The 15,794-nt window shown below is 51.5% G+C and overlaps 7 protein-coding genes across 7 annotated transcripts; 5 read left to right on the forward strand and 2 right to left on the reverse strand.

The window, feature by feature from the left end:
* Positions 1–94: 94 nt before the first annotated feature.
* Positions 95–2,097, forward strand: MYCFIDRAFT_135121 (uncharacterized protein; the record flags this gene model as incomplete). Its single annotated transcript, XM_007927214.1, has 3 exons — positions 95–357; positions 417–1,170; positions 1,336–2,097. 3 exons carry the CDS (start codon positions 95–97, stop codon positions 2,095–2,097), a joined length of 1,779 nt encoding a protein of 592 aa, XP_007925405.1.
* Positions 2,098–2,395: 298 nt separating this feature from the next.
* Positions 2,396–4,791, forward strand: MYCFIDRAFT_203173 (uncharacterized protein; the record flags this gene model as incomplete). Its single annotated transcript, XM_007927215.1, has 5 exons — positions 2,396–2,641; positions 3,270–3,408; positions 3,475–3,680; positions 3,737–3,888; positions 3,942–4,791. The coding sequence occupies 5 exons, from the start codon at positions 2,396–2,398 to the stop codon at positions 4,537–4,539; spliced, it is 1,341 nt and encodes a 446-aa protein (XP_007925406.1). The 3' UTR covers positions 4,540–4,791.
* Positions 4,748–6,217, reverse strand: MYCFIDRAFT_41791 (uncharacterized protein; the record flags this gene model as incomplete). The annotated part of the gene is made up of 1 exon (XM_007926029.1): positions 4,748–6,217. The coding sequence occupies one exon, from the start codon at positions 6,215–6,217 to the stop codon at positions 4,748–4,750; it is 1,470 nt and encodes a 489-aa protein (XP_007924220.1).
* Positions 6,218–7,105: 888 nt separating this feature from the next.
* Positions 7,106–8,304, forward strand: MYCFIDRAFT_187690 (uncharacterized protein; the record flags this gene model as incomplete). Its single annotated transcript, XM_007927216.1, has 2 exons — positions 7,106–8,123; positions 8,210–8,304. 2 exons carry the CDS (start codon positions 7,106–7,108, stop codon positions 8,302–8,304), a joined length of 1,113 nt encoding a protein of 370 aa, XP_007925407.1.
* A 525-nt stretch (positions 8,305–8,829) lies between these two features.
* On the forward strand, positions 8,830–11,775 carry MYCFIDRAFT_53091 (uncharacterized protein). The gene is made up of 3 exons (XM_007926090.1): positions 8,830–9,151; positions 9,210–10,290; positions 10,341–11,775. Exons 1-3 carry the CDS (start codon positions 8,857–8,859, stop codon positions 11,665–11,667), a joined length of 2,703 nt encoding a protein of 900 aa, XP_007924281.1. The 5' UTR covers positions 8,830–8,856; the 3' UTR covers positions 11,668–11,775.
* MYCFIDRAFT_41421 (uncharacterized protein) lies at positions 11,755–13,251 on the reverse strand (the record flags this gene model as incomplete). Its single annotated transcript, XM_007926011.1, has 1 exon — positions 11,755–13,251. One exon carries the CDS (start codon positions 13,249–13,251, stop codon positions 11,755–11,757), a length of 1,497 nt encoding a protein of 498 aa, XP_007924202.1.
* A 955-nt stretch (positions 13,252–14,206) lies between these two features.
* Positions 14,207–15,713, forward strand: MYCFIDRAFT_42013 (glycoside hydrolase family 43 carbohydrate-binding module family 35 protein; the record flags this gene model as incomplete). The annotated part of the gene is made up of 2 exons (XM_007926049.1): positions 14,207–14,909; positions 14,959–15,713. 2 exons carry the CDS (start codon positions 14,207–14,209, stop codon positions 15,711–15,713), a joined length of 1,458 nt encoding a protein of 485 aa, XP_007924240.1.
* Between the last annotated feature and the right edge of the window lie 81 nt (positions 15,714–15,794).

The following is a 15,794-nucleotide window of genomic DNA, read 5'->3' on the forward strand; positions in this document are numbered from 1 at the left end:
CCGCAAGTGCAAAAATGGAGAGCTTCGAGCTTTAACAGCGGCACTCGACCAACTGACATTCTTTTGAGAATTGCGGCCTGCAGCCAATGCAACCATGGAACACTCCGCAGCAATTCTGGAAGATGCGACCAAGAATATCGAGGCTGCTGCGAAGCCGGGAGCTTCATCTTCCAGCAAGCCAGACGGCAAGAGCAACGACCACTCCAGAGACGATCGCCGGTCGAAACATGATGACGGGAGCAGTCGCAAGCGGAAGGGCAACTGGCAGGACAAGAGCCTACAGCATGGATCACGAGGTGGAGGACGTAACGACAATAAGAGGCATAAGAAGGGCGATATGGGACGAGCAGAGTATTTGTCCGTATTACCTCCCAAAGTCATGGACGATGCGCATTGAGAACTGACTCTGACACAAGTGCGAGCAACCCAGACAAGCGCAAACGCAATGCAGAAGCGCAAGAGAAGCGATTGCGGGACGGCGCACAAGGTCAAGGCATAGAATTCTCCAAGGATGAGATCGATGCCGAAGAGCGACGACCAAAGCGAAAAGTCGCAGTACTCATTGGATACTCTGGCACTGGGTACAAAGGCATGCAGATATCTGGGACTGAGAAGACTATCGAAGGTGACCTCTTTCATGCTTTCATCAAAGCCGGCGCGATCAGTAAAGCCAATGCCGAAGATCCCAAGAAGACTGGCTTGGTCAGATGCGCGAGGACAGACAAGGGCGTTCACGCGGCAGGTAACATGGTCAGTCTCAAGCTGATTGTGGAGGACGATGATATCGTACAGAAAATCAACGCCGAGCTCAGTGCACAAATCAGAGTTTGGGGCATTGAACGGACCATTGGCAGCTTCTCGTGCTACCAAGCATGCGATAGCAGGTGGTACGAATACCTGATCCCTTCGTATGCTTTCCTACCGCCGCATCCCAGTAGCTGGCTGGCAAAGCAATTGGAGCACGCTGCAGACGAAGCTGGAGACCGAGAGGGATATGAAAGCCGACAAGCAGAGGTGAAGGGTTTCTGGGGGAATGTTGACGATAACGACATCAAAGCAATTCTGGAGACCATTGACGAGGATCTACGATTCGATGTGGTCAAAGCTCTACAAGGTGAAGAAGAAGCTAGCGCAAAAACCGCCAAAGACGAGGCAGACATCGAGGCGCCTGTGAAACAGGGCAAGTCGGTCAAAACGAAAGATGAGCCACAAGAATGTGAGGCTACCGAAGATGCGGCAATAATCATAAATGAGCCTGCGCCTGCTACAGGAGATGATTCTAGCCGCGCTATGGTGGACTCGGTGCTGCCCTTGAAGGAAACACCTGATGCCAAGCCATCCGCAGGCGAGATATCAACAGGGCAGTCTGATGCTCCAGAGACTGATCGCATACTTCGCTTACGTGCCGCTACGAAGCTCTTGCGCAACGCTTACGTAGCAGCAAAGCGACGATACAGAATTCCAACTCAGCGTGTTGAGCGGATCCAAAACGCCCTCAACAAATATTTGGGAACTAAGAACTATCACAACTACACCATCCAGAAGACCTTCAAGGATCCAAGCGTCAAGAGACATATCAAGTCTTTCCTTGCTAACCCTAAGCCAATTCTTATTGGGGATGGACCAGAAGAAGAGAAGACAGAATGGCTTAGCTTGAAGGTCCACGGGCAAAGCTTTATGATGCACCAGATTCGCAAGATGGTCGGCATGGTGACATTGCTCGTTCGCTCTGGCGGTAATCTCGAAACCATGGAGAGTTCATTCACTGCTGCGAGGTACAGCATACCCAAGGTACCAGGGTTGGGATTGCTTCTCGAGCGCCCAGTATTTGACTCATACAACAACTTCCAAGCAGAGAAGCACGATCGTCCTAAACTTGACTTCAGCAAATATGAGACTGAGCTGGAAGCTTTCAAGGAGCGAGAGATCTATCAGCGCATTTTCCGAGAAGAGGAAGAGAATAATGAGTTCTCCAAGTTCTTTAACCATGTCGACAATTTCAAGGAGCCTTACTTCTTGTATGTAAGCAGCAAGGGTCTCGATGCCACGAAAGATATCGTGAGGAAAGGCGGTCCGCCAAAAGAGGCCAATAATTAGACCCTAGTGCTGGACTCCAGAGATGCAGCTGAACCTGGTGTCGGCAGGTCACCCTCAGGCAGTCACCAAGTCGTGCCTGTAGATTCGGCAAACACGGCAAACACATGTGCAATGCAGGAAATGCATTTATGCCATGAATATGAAACTATTTCTCTTTATCGGCTATTCAAAAGTATATTCGCCATGACTACGTGCTGCAATTCTGAAATATGGCCACTGATGATCCAATTCGCGATTACACTTCGACCTTGCTTGACTACACCACGCTCATGTCTACCATGCAACCTGAGCCGACTCAATGGAGACCAAATGGACTTGTGCCGAACAAGACGGGAACCGACACATTGCGATGGAAGAAGCTCTGGGAGATGGAGCTGGTCTGACATCCGAGAGTGACACGATGGCCGCGAGACGATCGAACAACGAGTCGCTGGACCTGACCACCTCCCAGCGAGAGCACCACGAGCACCACAATGCTTGGTATGACGACTTTGCCATCGAAGGCATCTCCCAGGGAGGCTTCCAACCGGCAATGCCTGGATGGGTCAGCTGTACAGTACCTCGACGTCGTACTCCGTGTAGAGTGCAACACTACTTCTTCCAGTACCGCAGCCAAGACTTCACAACATCGAATCAGATCCGGCTTGTTACTAAGTCTACCATCTTCAGGGAAGGTCAGGCATGCTGAAGTACATGATCGACCAATTTGTGCATCGAAAGAAGCTAGAGGTAGTCGCCAAACACAGCACCTCCGCAATGTGCGCCCGCACATCCACAAGCTACTTTTTAACCTTACTCAAGCCTCTGTAGATCATTAGGGTCCAATGTGACTATCCCGATTTGCCGTTCCCCATATGGCCTGTACCGATCCAGGACAATGAGCCGGCAGATGTCCATATATCATTCTCGAAAGGTAGGTGGAACTTCGCGCAGGAGCCTGTCAGGCAAATTCGATCAGCCTTGTGTAATCTCCTTAGAATCACATCAAGATGCGCAACACTTTACAATATCTCGCCGCGGCTCTGCCGTTGGCTACGGCATTTCCAACATTGATGGAAGGAAAGCTCGCAAAGAGAGTGACATATCCAACAGTCCCGCCGCCCAAGTTCACAACTGACCGAGATAACTGTGGCTCTCACGGAAAATGCACCGTCTTCGATGCTGAGGATCAGCTTGTCAATGTTCAACCTGGTAGCGGACATGAATGGATGGCACCTGGACCAAGCGACCAACGCGGACAATGCCCAGGCCTAAATGCAGCGGCAAATCACGGCTTCCTGCCTCGCACTGGCGTCACAACTATTCAGCAAAGTAGGTCTTGACCATTGAACCTCCTATCTATCGAAAAACAGCGAGCAGAGCTGACGTGTCTGGTAGCGATTGACGGCCTTGGAGCTGCTTACAGCATGTCGCCAGAGCTCGCATTGGCACTGGCAGTCATCTCTGTTGCTATCTCCGGCGATCCAATCGCAGGCACCTGGTCTATCGGCGGTGCATATGGCGGTACTTTAGGCCTTCTGGGTAAGCCAAGTGGTATTCTTGGCACACACAACCGCTACGAGGGAGACGCATCGATCGTCAGAGTATGTCGAGTCGCAAATCATATGATGACGATCATCCAGCTGACTTTGACCGATAGGGCGATGCCTATATGCACGATGGGTTTGTTGGCTTCTTTGAAGACCACCGCTGGAACCGACTCTACGACGCCATCGGATCAGACGGTCTGACCCATGACAAAGCCGCGGCTCAAGCATACTACACCGCGCAATACTCGATCGAGAACAACCCGTAAGTACAACATCTACACCTGAATCATGGAGCATGATACTCACACCTCTTAGATACTACTTCTCTGGTCCCTTCTCCGGCCTCGTGGCACCCGATGCCCACAACTTCGTCGTCCACCTAATGTCCAACCGCTCCGAAGAGAATAAAGGCGGTGACCTCAAAGCCAACGTTCTAAAATCCTTCTTCTCCGTCACCGGCGAACCCGGAAGTTTCGTGCACACTCCAGGCCACGAACGGATCCCCTTGAACTGGTACAAACGCCCCACCTCTCAACCCATGAACACCGTCGACACAAACGCCGACACCGTCATCAACAACGGAATGTATCCGGGTATCATTCGTTTCGGAGGCAACACCGGGCAAACGAACTCTTTCGTCGGTATCGATACCGGAAATTTGACGGGAGGTGTATTCACTGGAAGCTCTCTTCTCGAAGGCAACAACCTTTCCTGCTTCCTGTTGCAAGCGACTCAAGCTGGACTATCGGATGCTGCATTCCCACTATTGGAGCCTGTCGGACAGATCTTGGATTTCATGAGCAAGAATTTGGGACCGCAGCTCCAAGGACTCAATTGTCCGCAATTGCATAGCTTTAATAATGAGCTTTTTAAGGCTTATCCTGGAGCGACGTTTAAGGCTCAGGGACAGTAATTGGGAGGACAATGGACTGGGCGATTGAGATGTGAGATCTATCGTTGATGTGTTGTCGTTGATAGCCATCCAAAATTGATGAAGAATTGTAATGTACTCAGATCGTTTCCAAGTTCTCAGCGGGTTGTACGAAACTTGCGCATACGCAAGAGAGACTCTCTCTCTCTCTTTGTCGAGGAACAGTCCATAACCTTCCTTGCCGACAACATCAAGCAAACCCACTCACCACTCTCTGCCTAGCGTCCGATCTCCCTCTCCTTCCCCGCTCCATCTCAGCCCAGTCTTGACTCTCCACGTCCTCCAACTCCAACGCAGCCTCCATCCTCTCCCTCGTCACAACATAACACTCCGGCAACCCCGTCTCCTTCCTCGCAATTTCAACTTGCTCATCCTCTCCAACAACCCCGTCAAGATCCTTCCCAACCATGACCGCAATAGCCTTCCCGCTCAACCAAGTATTAGGCATACCATGTCCCGTAAACCCCGCGGCGATATAAACGTTGTTCAAATCCGGAACTTTTCCAACCCAAGGATATGAATCTCTGGAGAAACCCATAATTCCAGTCCACATATGCGTAGCTTCAAGCGCTCCGCCTTCTGGAAGGTTTAGAGCTTCGACAAGACGGGTTCGTAAGTATTTTCCGGTCTCTTCGTCGATGAAGGAGTCGTCTGTGACGCCGATGGATTTTCCGTGTTGGCGCCCGCCTCCGAACATTAGGTGGCCTCCTTTTTCGTTGGGGCGTTGTATTAAGTAGTCGTCTAAGCCTTCGCCGAGGAAGGCGAGAGAGGCTTTTAGACGGCTTTCGCCTGAGACGGAGGGGAAGGGAATTAGAGAGGACATCTGGCCCCGGCAGGGGACAATTAGGTCGGAGAAGGTGGGAAGGAGGTGCGAGGTGTAGGCGTTTGTTGCGAGGATCACGCGGGAGGCTTTGATGGTACCGCGCTTGGTGTGGACTGTGATGTGAGAGGAGTAATCTTCGAGCTTGGTTACTGGGGTTAGGGTTTGGAGGTTGAAGCTTCCAGATAGTTTGTTGCTTGTGAGGAGGCTCTCGAGAATGTGGGAGACGAATTTGTAGGGCCACATTCTTGCAGCTACGTCTGTGACGATTGCTCCGAGTGCTGTTGGGATTCGTAGAGCGTTGAGTTCGTCTCGATCGGTCACGAGCTTCATCATTGCGGAGAGGTCAGGCGCCGTGTCTTTCATTGCTAACAGCGCGAGTTCGGCGTCGTTGAGATGACTGCGAGAATAGATCGCCCGAACGCCAGGCTGGGCGACAAATTCACAGTCGATATGTTCTGCCTTGATCAAAGTCTGGAGAGCGTAGAATGTCTGAAGCTCGAAGCGGCCAATGGTCGGATCATGGGGGTGTTCGAAGAAGATGGGCTGACAGTGACCTCCATTGCGCCCCGTCGCGCCCCAGCACGCTTCCCGGGCCTCGAGAAGCACAACTTTGGGCTTGCTTTTATTCTCTGCTGTGAGCAAGTGATGGGCAATCGATGCTCCAGTGATGCCGCTGCCAATGATCACGACATCCGCCGTCTCAGGGAGATTGCGAGTCGAACGATGGCCAAGGAGGAGCGCAGAGGGCTCTGTGTGCCAGAATGACTTGGTCGAATCTTTCGTTGGCAGATCGCATGGCTCACGTTGCTTTGGAAGCTTTGGCTCTTCTCGAGACATATCGAGCAGCGGCTGATTCGGCTTCAGTGCTGTCAGGACTGTGTGCAGGCCGCAAAGAAGAGTCGATCGAGGGCAAGTTGTTGTCTGATGGTACAGAGGGAGAGGGAGAGGGAGAGGGAGAGAGAAAGAGAAAGATGGGTTGTGATTGAGGAACGCTAGGGTGATAGCGACTTTCCTGATGCGGTATGGATGGAGTCGGGTGAATGACTGTTGCCTGCTGAGCTGGATCTAATACCTTGAATAGGGCGTGTGTGAGGCGTTGATGGACAGCCGCTATGACCGCGATGGCGATGGCGACGGCGACTCTGTTCTCTTCGGAGTAGTAGATTGATGCTGTCGTCAGAAGGTGAAGTCGATGTCACCCCGCCACTGTGAGGCTGAGGCTGAGGCCTGAGGCCTGAGGCTCTTGCGGTGGGGGTGGGGCTCTCCCGAAATTGCACTGTATTATTGCTCTCCATTGTGAAGCTCTAGCCTCTCGGCGATTCTTCAGCTCCAACGCCGACGCCGACGCGATTCCCTGCATCTGAATCGTTGTTTCATCAAACATCCCACATCTGAGGCGGAGCGATGGCTGGGCTTTTGAGCAACATTCAGAACGTCCTCGGCGGCGGCGCGAAATCGACGCCATCCTCAATACCCTCAGCCTCAGATGCCGACGATTTCGCGGACTTTGCAACTGCTGCGTCACCAGTAGCACCCAGCCATACTGCATCGTGAGTACATTCCGTCCTGGGCTGCCTCACAGACACCATCTGGACCCCGGGCATGCGCTGCGCATTGGAGTCGTAGTTGCTAACACCCTCTTCTGCTGCCAGATCCGCATTTCCAGCCGACGCCGCTGCTCCAACGAATACCAAAAATGCCTTCGGCGCCTTCTCTTCACCTGCAATGGCCGGCCGGCCGTATACAGCCTGGTACCGAATATGGGAACGCGTGACAATAACGGACTTCTACCAGGAACTGGTCATAATACCCATCATCATCCTGGTAATCCTCGTCAATTTATGGGGAGCCTCTGCCAACCGCAAGCGTGCCAAATCGTGGGAAGAGAAGCATTTTCCTCAGCTGGATACTGAATTCGCCAAGATTGGCTTTGGCAAGGACGGCTTCGGGAAAGACATTTTGTGGAAGGAGAAGAGCAAGAACGAATTCACATCATATGCCACTGGCAGACAGAATGTGGCCTTCCTGCACCTTAAGCTCACGGTGCTTAAGCGCTACAACCCAATCATGTGGTTTGGAGAGTCGATTGCATCCTTCCTCTTCGACAGTGTCGCCGCGCCATCGGAACGAGTCGAGGCAACAGCGTATGTGTTCGATGGCAAGGAGAAGCAGTTTGTCCCGGCGCAAGCTCAAGGTCAGAATTCTGCGCCTAACCAGGACAGCACATTCGATGGCTTTATTTGGGCCATCGTACACAAGGACCGCATGAAGCAGCTGCGAGACGACCGATACGATCTGAGCTTGACTTCGACCAAGGATCATCCAAAGCTGCCTCAGTGGGCAACCATCATGTCCGAGAGCGCTGAAGTGACTGAGGCTATGCTCACACCAGAGCTCATCCAGGTCGTCACTGATGCAGGCGAGGATCTCGAAGCTCTGATTGTTTCTGATCAGCCAATTGATGCGCCTCAGAAGCTAGATGAGATCATTCCGAAGAAGCGCGTGCAGCTTTCAATGGCTTTATCAACTTCCGATGCCAGCCTTGCCTTGTTCAGCTACTTCCTACGAATCCCAGATTTCTTGGTCACCTACGCCCACTTCCGACCTGAAGCTATGCGCAAGGTCCGCGCCACTCGCGAGGCAGAGATGCGCAAGATTCGCAAGATTGACGAGGATGAGAAAGCGGAAGAACGAAGAAATGCTAGCGACAAGCTTAAGAAGGAGGAGCGCGATCGCAAGCTCAGTAAGTGCAAATTTCTCCTATCCTCACAGCAGCTCCGTATACAGTAGCGCTATCTGAATTCATATGCTGACTTACTACGTTGCTAGGCAAGATGAGCGCCGAAAATCAAAAGAAGTTCCTCGAAAAGGAAAAGGAGAAGTCTCAACGGAAAAGCATGAAGCGGCAGACCGTCAAGGGTTAGTTGCACAAAGGGATGCCACCCCTACGCTCTCAGGAAGCAGTATCCCTACGGAGCAATGCTCCATGAATACTTTGTACACATTTGAACAATGTCGTCAAGACGAAAATCTTGGGACTATGCTCCAGCGATTGCCCAAATCCACTGGTCTTGTACAGAATCAGCTCTTCTGCCTGGTAGGAAACGTGGTTGTCACTTCGTCGAAACAGGTGTCAATTCGAGCATGGCTCCTTGAGCCGTTCAGCTCGTGGTTTGAGAGCTGATCAAATAATTAACACACAGTTCGTTAACACGCGCAATTATTCGCAACAAGTCAGCATTCCGATGCCCAAAGCGTAGCCCTATGAAAGGAACCAAGTCTGACTCTCACGCAACGACAAGACAGTTGTACTGGCTGCATGGGCTGATCGACCGACCGAGGGCGTTGCTCTCGGTATCGGCAAAGCAACCTTGAATCAGCCCCGCAGCTGGGATACATCAAACATCAAATAGCCAACTGGACACCCTTCTCTTTAGCATGCTGTGTAGCTGGCCATTCACTCACATCTCACCGCGATGGCTCCAGAACTCAGGTACGATGGACAAGTGTGTGTCATTACTGGCGCTGGTGCCGGGCTTGGCAGAGCATATGCTCGCATGTTCGCCTCTCGCGGCGCGAAAGTGGTAGTCAACGATCTTGGAGGCAGCTTCAACGCCAAAGGCAATGAGCGAAGCTCAAAAGTCGCAGATGAGGTTGTCGCGGAATTGCGATCGAAAGGATGGACTGCTGTCGCGAATTACGACCCTGTCCAGGAAGGAGACAAGATCATCAAGACAGCTATTGATAATTTTGGACGTGTTGACATTCTAGGTGAGCCTTGCCATTCTGGACAGCATATGTCACTCGCATTTACTGACGATTCTCAAAGTCAATAATGCTGGAATCCTTCGAGACATTACCCTTCGCAACATGACCGACTCGGACTGGAATGCAATCATCGATATCCATTTGCACGGAGCGTACAAAACTACACGTGCTGCCTGGCCCTACTTCCGGAAGCAACGATATGGACGAATCATCCAAACAACATCTGCTTCTGGCCTGTTCGGAAACTTTGGTCAATCGAACTACGCGGCAGCGAAATTCGCTTTAGTCGGCTTTGGTGAGACTCTTGCTAAGGAAGGAGCCAAGTACAATATCCAATGCAATATCCTAGCGCCGGCAGCGGCAAGTCGTTTGACGCAAACAGTCTGGCCAAAGGAGATGCTGGACCTGATGAAGCCAGAATGGGTTGTACCGCTTGTGGGTTATTTGTGTCATCCAGACTGTCGTGAGAATGGCAGTATCTTTGAAGCTGGCGCTGGACACTTTTCGAAGATCAGGTGGGCGAGAAGCAAGGGCTTGCTGTTGAAGCCTGACGCGAATTTACACCCGCAGCACATTCTGGATCGATGGAGTGAAGTAGTGGATTTCGGCAAGGGGAACTTGGAATATCCGACTCAGCCAACAGACCTGATGGGCATGTTGAAGGCCGCGGGAAGTCTTGCGCCCAACAAGCCTATTTCGCAAGACAAGCTGGGCATCTCAGGCAAGGTGGCTCTGGTCACTGGGGGTGGCGCAGGCCTTGGCCGAGCCTATTCCTTCGAACTTGCGAAGCATGGCGCAAAGGTCATCGTGAACGATATCCAAGGCGCCGAAGCAGTCGCAGATGCCATCCGAAAGAAGGGAGGCGATGCGGTTGCCTGTGATGTTTCGGTCGAGCAAGGAAAAGCAGTGGTCGACTTCGTGATTCAGAATTGCGGCCGGATCGACCTCGTCGTCAACAACGCCGGTATTCTCAGGGACAAGGCATTCACCAACATGACAGATGAGCAGTGGCATCAGGTCATCAATGTCCACTTGAATGGCACTTATGCGATCACGAGGGCTGCTTTGCCGTATATGGTCAAGAACAAGTATGGTCGAATCGTGAACATTACATCCACGAGTGGCATATATGGGAACTTCGGGTAAGCTAGAACAGTTATACTATGTGATACGCGCTAATTTCGCGCTCCAGGCAAGCGAATTATGCTGCGGCAAAGGCTGGAATCCTCGGCTTCACCAAGTCTGTGGCACGAGAAGGAACAAAGTATAATGTCTTCGTCAATGTCGTCGCTCCATCTGCTGGCACAAACATGACCCGTACAATCTGGCCTGAAGAGGAAGTGCAAGCCCTCAAGCCAGAATATGTTGCTCCATTGGTCGCAGTTCTCTGCAGCGAGAAGCCGCCAGCTACAGCAACCATCTTCGAGGCCGCTGGCGGGTGGTTTGCCGTGACCAGATGGCAACGAGCCCGCGGTAAAGACTTCGACTTCCACAGCGAAGTGCCCAGCGTCGATCAGGTCGCCGAAGCATTCCCCAAGATCGTCACATTCGACAGTGAGGCTGACTTACCTGACGCTCCGCAAGACGGCAGCAAGTATACATCAGCAGCAGCTCTTGCATCAGCAAAGATCGACCCTGGAGATAGTGGTCGCGCCAAAATCAACGAAGCACTACAAGCAAAGTCCGAAGCCACGACTTACTCTTACACTGAAAGAGACATCATCCTCTACCATCTCGGTCTCAACGCCAAACGAACAGACCTAGACCTCGTCTTTGAAGGCTCCAAGAATTTCCACGTTCTCCCGACTTTTGGGATCGTACCAACGTACACTTCAAAATCCTCCGTCAACTTCAAAGACATCCTCCCCAATTTCGACATGCGCCAACTACTCCACGGAGAACAATATCTCGAAATCCTCCAATGGCCAATTCCCACCTCCGCCACATTGAAAACCGAAGGCCAACTCATCGAAGTCATAGACAAAGGCAACGCAGCCATCGTCCGACGGAGCAACACCACATTCGACGAATCAGGAAAACCCGTCTTCTACAACGAAAGCGCAGCCTTCATCCGCAAAGCCGGCGGCTTCGGAGGTCAAAAGAAACCTTCTGATCGCGGAGCTGCTACAGCTCTGAACAACCCACCAAACCGTCCCGCTGATAAGATCGTCGAAGAAAAAACTTCGGAAGATCTCGCTGCCGTCTATCGATTGATGGGAGATTACAACCCTTTACATATCGATCCGGAATTCAGTAGAGTTGGAGGGTTTGAGACGCCGATTTTACATGGGCTTGCGACTTTTGGGATTTGCGGGAAACATGTTTTTCAAGCTTTTGGGCCTGTCAAGAGTTTGAAGGTTAGGTTTTCGGGTGTTGTTTTGCCCGGTCAGACGATTGTGACGGAGATGTGGAACGAAGGGAATGGGAAGATTGTGTATAGGGCGAAAGTGAAGGAGACGGGGAAGGCGTGTATTAGCAATGCTGGGGCTGAGTTGAGGGATGAGAGGGCGAAGTTGTGAGAAGGGTATGAGAGAAGGGATGAGCAATGAATGAAGAAGTTTTTTTTCATCGCTGACTGATCGTTTTGTGCCAGCCACAATTTTGTTCTATGCCGCATCAAATACAAGTGACACTTTATCATCGCCTGCAGTGACCACCCTCTTTCCACCACCGCCCTGCACGAAGCCAAGAATTCCACCTCCTTCCCCTCCACCTCTGTGACCTTTCCACTCGCCCAGCAAACCCTGCCCGGAAGCTGCAGTTCCGCCTCTCACATCCCATCTTCTTAACACGCCATCATTTCCGCAACTCGTCAAGACATGTCCGAGAGGGTTTGCAGTGCCTATCGGAAGCTTCACAAATTCCACCTTGATCACTGTCTGCTCAAGATCCTCCTCCTGATGCGCGCCCTTGATATGCCTCCTTACAGCAAAGTTGTGCTGTGCGTCGAAAAGTGCGATGCTGCCATCCACACTTCCCGCAGCGAGGATTTGGAGTGGCGGATGACTGAAGTCCAGAGTCTCCACACTACCCGACTGCGTTCGTAATGCAGCGATGATGGCTCCAGCATTTCCAGCCGTAGCTTGTGAAGGGTTCTGTTTCGCACCTCCAGCTTTCGCTTTTGCTCCTGCTCCTTTTGCGCCAAGCTGTTGCACTGTGGACAGACGTGGTAAGCCGACAACCCTGACATTGCCATCTGCACCTCCTACCGCCACAATGCCGCCGCCCGGTGATATTGCAGCGCTGTAAAGACCTCCTTCTACCTTGAAGCGTTCATCGTCTGCCGTGAGCCCGACTATTGCTTGACCTCCGTTAGGGTCTGCAATTCCTGCTGCTGCAGCTTCGCCGAAAACGTCCCAGACGTAGAGGCTACCATCTTCGGAGACTGTGGCGAGGAGCTTTCCATCTGGAGTCCATGCCCCGGCTTCACATGCTCCTTGGTGAAGGAAGAAAGTTTGAACGATTGTTAGAGGACTTGAATGGTCTTTGCTGTTGATTCTGTAGACCCATACTGAGCCATCGCCTGCACCGAAAGCGATTGTATTTGGGTATTGTGCATTCGGACACGGAAGTATCCAACGGATCTCCTCCACCTCCTTGGCTGAGCCGACTAGCTGTGCTTGTCGACCAGTCTCTGGTGTTGTATAGGCATTCAGTTTTCCCGCCAATGTGCCCGTCACGACATATTCTCCTTTCGGCAGAGTGAAGCATATCGCACCCACACTCTCGTCTTGTCCCTCAAGCTTTGCTATTATTTGCTGCCCTTGTCTCTCTCTGGGTTGCGGGTCTGATTCGTAGCTTGCAGGTAGTACTGGACCTTCGGGAGGCGTGCAATCCCATACATATGCTACATCGTCGCCGGCGCCTGTTGCTACGAGTTCTGGCCTCGTTGGGTGTTGCGCTATGCAGAATATGCTATCTGTGTGTCCGTCAAAGTGAGCCGTGCTGTCGTTCTGTAATTGAATTGTCTGCTCTTCGTCTTCGTCTCCACTGTCCATCGCAGCATCGCCATCGTCTTCCACTATTTCTTCTGCCTCATCTGGATCGAGCATTGCATCGTCCTCCTCGTTCGGGTCATGCTCGTGGTGCGAAGGGTCCGCCATAACGGCTGAGATCTGTTGAAGATTTTTCTGTATGCTTGTCGACGTTTTCTCAGGGCGATTGTGTTTTATACAAGATTTCTCATCTGTCGCATTTCTAAGCAGAAGTTGTTCGAAATCGTCGCGAAAGATTTGGGCGTTTATCGAGGCATATGTGTTTATCTGATCCTGCCAGCTGACAGATGCGGTTGCATGCTCTGGCAGGACTCATTCGATCCTCGCCTTCGATTCAGGCTTTGTCGACTGGCAGCCGCGACTTTGAGCCTATGGAACATACAGGAGTGTGGGCCAGTGTCTGTGGACCTGTGCCTATCCCAGAATCTTGCTCAATGCAGATTGAATGAAAAAGCCGATGAGGCCAAGCCGGGTATACCATTGTCCTATGCTGAAGACTGTCAAGTCAATCGCACTCGCTCGCGTCTGGTGCATTAACGCGACTCGCGACCGCATGTCAATAGGTGCATGTCCACAAGGCTCGAAAAGGCTGGTTGAAGGTGGATTCCAATGCTTGCATCAACATGGATCTGTAGGATATGGATCACATCTCGGGAACTTCCTCAGTACTGGAAAGGGCCGAGCAACCGGACTTCACTCGGGTTTGATCGGTCTCTGACGGAACTCCTGTGACGAAGAGCGAATATATTCAATATCCCTTTTCCATCATCACCCGCCAAGTTGGAGCTATCGCAACATGGCGGTGCTGAAGTCATGACAGCCTGGGTTCGGCATTGTCCACTAACGGAGAAATTGCTTTTGGTTACGCTTGACTTGGCTCTCGCGACTTCTTCTTGGCCGGTTCGATCTCAACCCAAAGAGGCCTCAAGAACGGAGGATCGATCAATTATGCGAAGAGTCTTGGCAAGAGGAGGTCGGGTCAAAATGGACCGTAGCCGGCTGAAGACAAAAGGACGGCCATTCACAACATATCTCAATATTGATTGCTACACTGACTGGCGCAATGAAGCTCAGGAAGATATATCTCACCGCCGTGACCATTCGGTCGACTGTCTCGAAGTTTATTGTTCCTGGAGGCAAGTGGCTGGACACCGAAGGCCACTTTGTCAACGCACATGCAGGTGGTATCACTGCCAATCAAGACGATGGCAAATTGTACTGGTTTGGCGAGCACAAAACTGAGGACGCACCTGAAGGCGGTGGCATCTCAGTTTACAGTTCAGAAGATCTTGGAACATGGGAATACCACGGCCTCGCGTTAGAACCCATCGAAGGTCATCCATACATCGGCCCGGAGCATATCATTCAACGACCAAAAGTGGTCTGGAGCGAGCTCACGAGAGAGTATCACATGTGGTGGCACGCCGATAACAGCACATACGGTTGGCTTTTGCAAGGACTTGCAACTTCGCCAAATATCACTGGACCATATACTTTCGTCGATGCCACAGCGCCTCTTGGAAATTGGTCACAAGACTTTGGTATCTTTACTGATTATAAGGACGGGAAGTCGTATGCATTATACTCGAATGGCGATCGAGTGGAAGGGCGAGATATTTACTTAACCAGCTTCAATGATCATGTATCCGCGCTGGATTCTGTCATCCATCGATTCGACAAGTATGATCTTGAAGCTCCAACAATCATACAGACGGAGAAGAGCTATTATGCTCTGATGAGCCATAAGACTGGATATCGACCAAACAGTGAGTGAAGTCAAAGTGCCGATTCTTGCTGTTACTGACCGACTGGCAGACGTCGTAGCCTTCCGCGCCGACTCCCTAGCAGGTCCCTGGTCCCAACCATTCTTCGTAGCACCGCTCAACACCCGCACCTTCAACTCCCAATCCGGCTTTTCCCTCCGCATCAACGGCACTAAGCAAACCACATACCTCTACCTAGGTGACCAATGGGACTCCCGCTCTGTTTGGGAAAGCCGCTATATCTGGCTTCCTGTTTCCATCGATGACGACAAGAAAGATCTCAAACTCCTTTGGCACGACGTCTATGATCTTGATGTCAAGACTGGAGAGTGGGCGCCCGTGGAAGGTCGGACTTACTTTGCCAATGAAGCTCAAATCTCCGGAAATGCGTTCAAACAAGAAGCGAATTTCGCAAGCAATGGCTCGATCGTCACTGGAATTTATGGTAACGACAGCACTGTCACATTTTCTGGGATTGAGGGAAGTGGTAAGCCTCAATGGATATCTTTCTATTACCAGAATACCGATGACATGGGATTCGGTGATCAGCCCGGTGGGACGCCGGATCGCATCGGTGGGACTTGGGTTTTAAGAAGGATTAGTAGTGTTGTGGTTAATAGTGATGTGGAAAATTTCCATGAATTGAGGCAGAGGGACACGCACAAGAGTATCATTTTGAGTACGCCTTTGCTTTTGACGTTGAACGAAGGCAAGGAGAATACGATTACGGTTGGTGGATTGTGGAATGGGAATGACACGAAGGGTGCGGATCTGGATCGTATTGTGGTTTATCCTAGTGAGCACTGAGCTGACAGCTCTCTGTCATGAAGTCTTCGCTGCTTTGATATCTTCAGTAGATCTCACAACCCTGCAGCACGTGTCGAGCAC

Source organism: Pseudocercospora fijiensis (assembly GCF_000340215.1).
Source record: "Pseudocercospora fijiensis CIRAD86 unplaced genomic scaffold MYCFIscaffold_3, whole genome shotgun sequence".
NCBI classification, from domain to species: Eukaryota; Fungi; Ascomycota; class Dothideomycetes; order Mycosphaerellales; family Mycosphaerellaceae; genus Pseudocercospora; species Pseudocercospora fijiensis.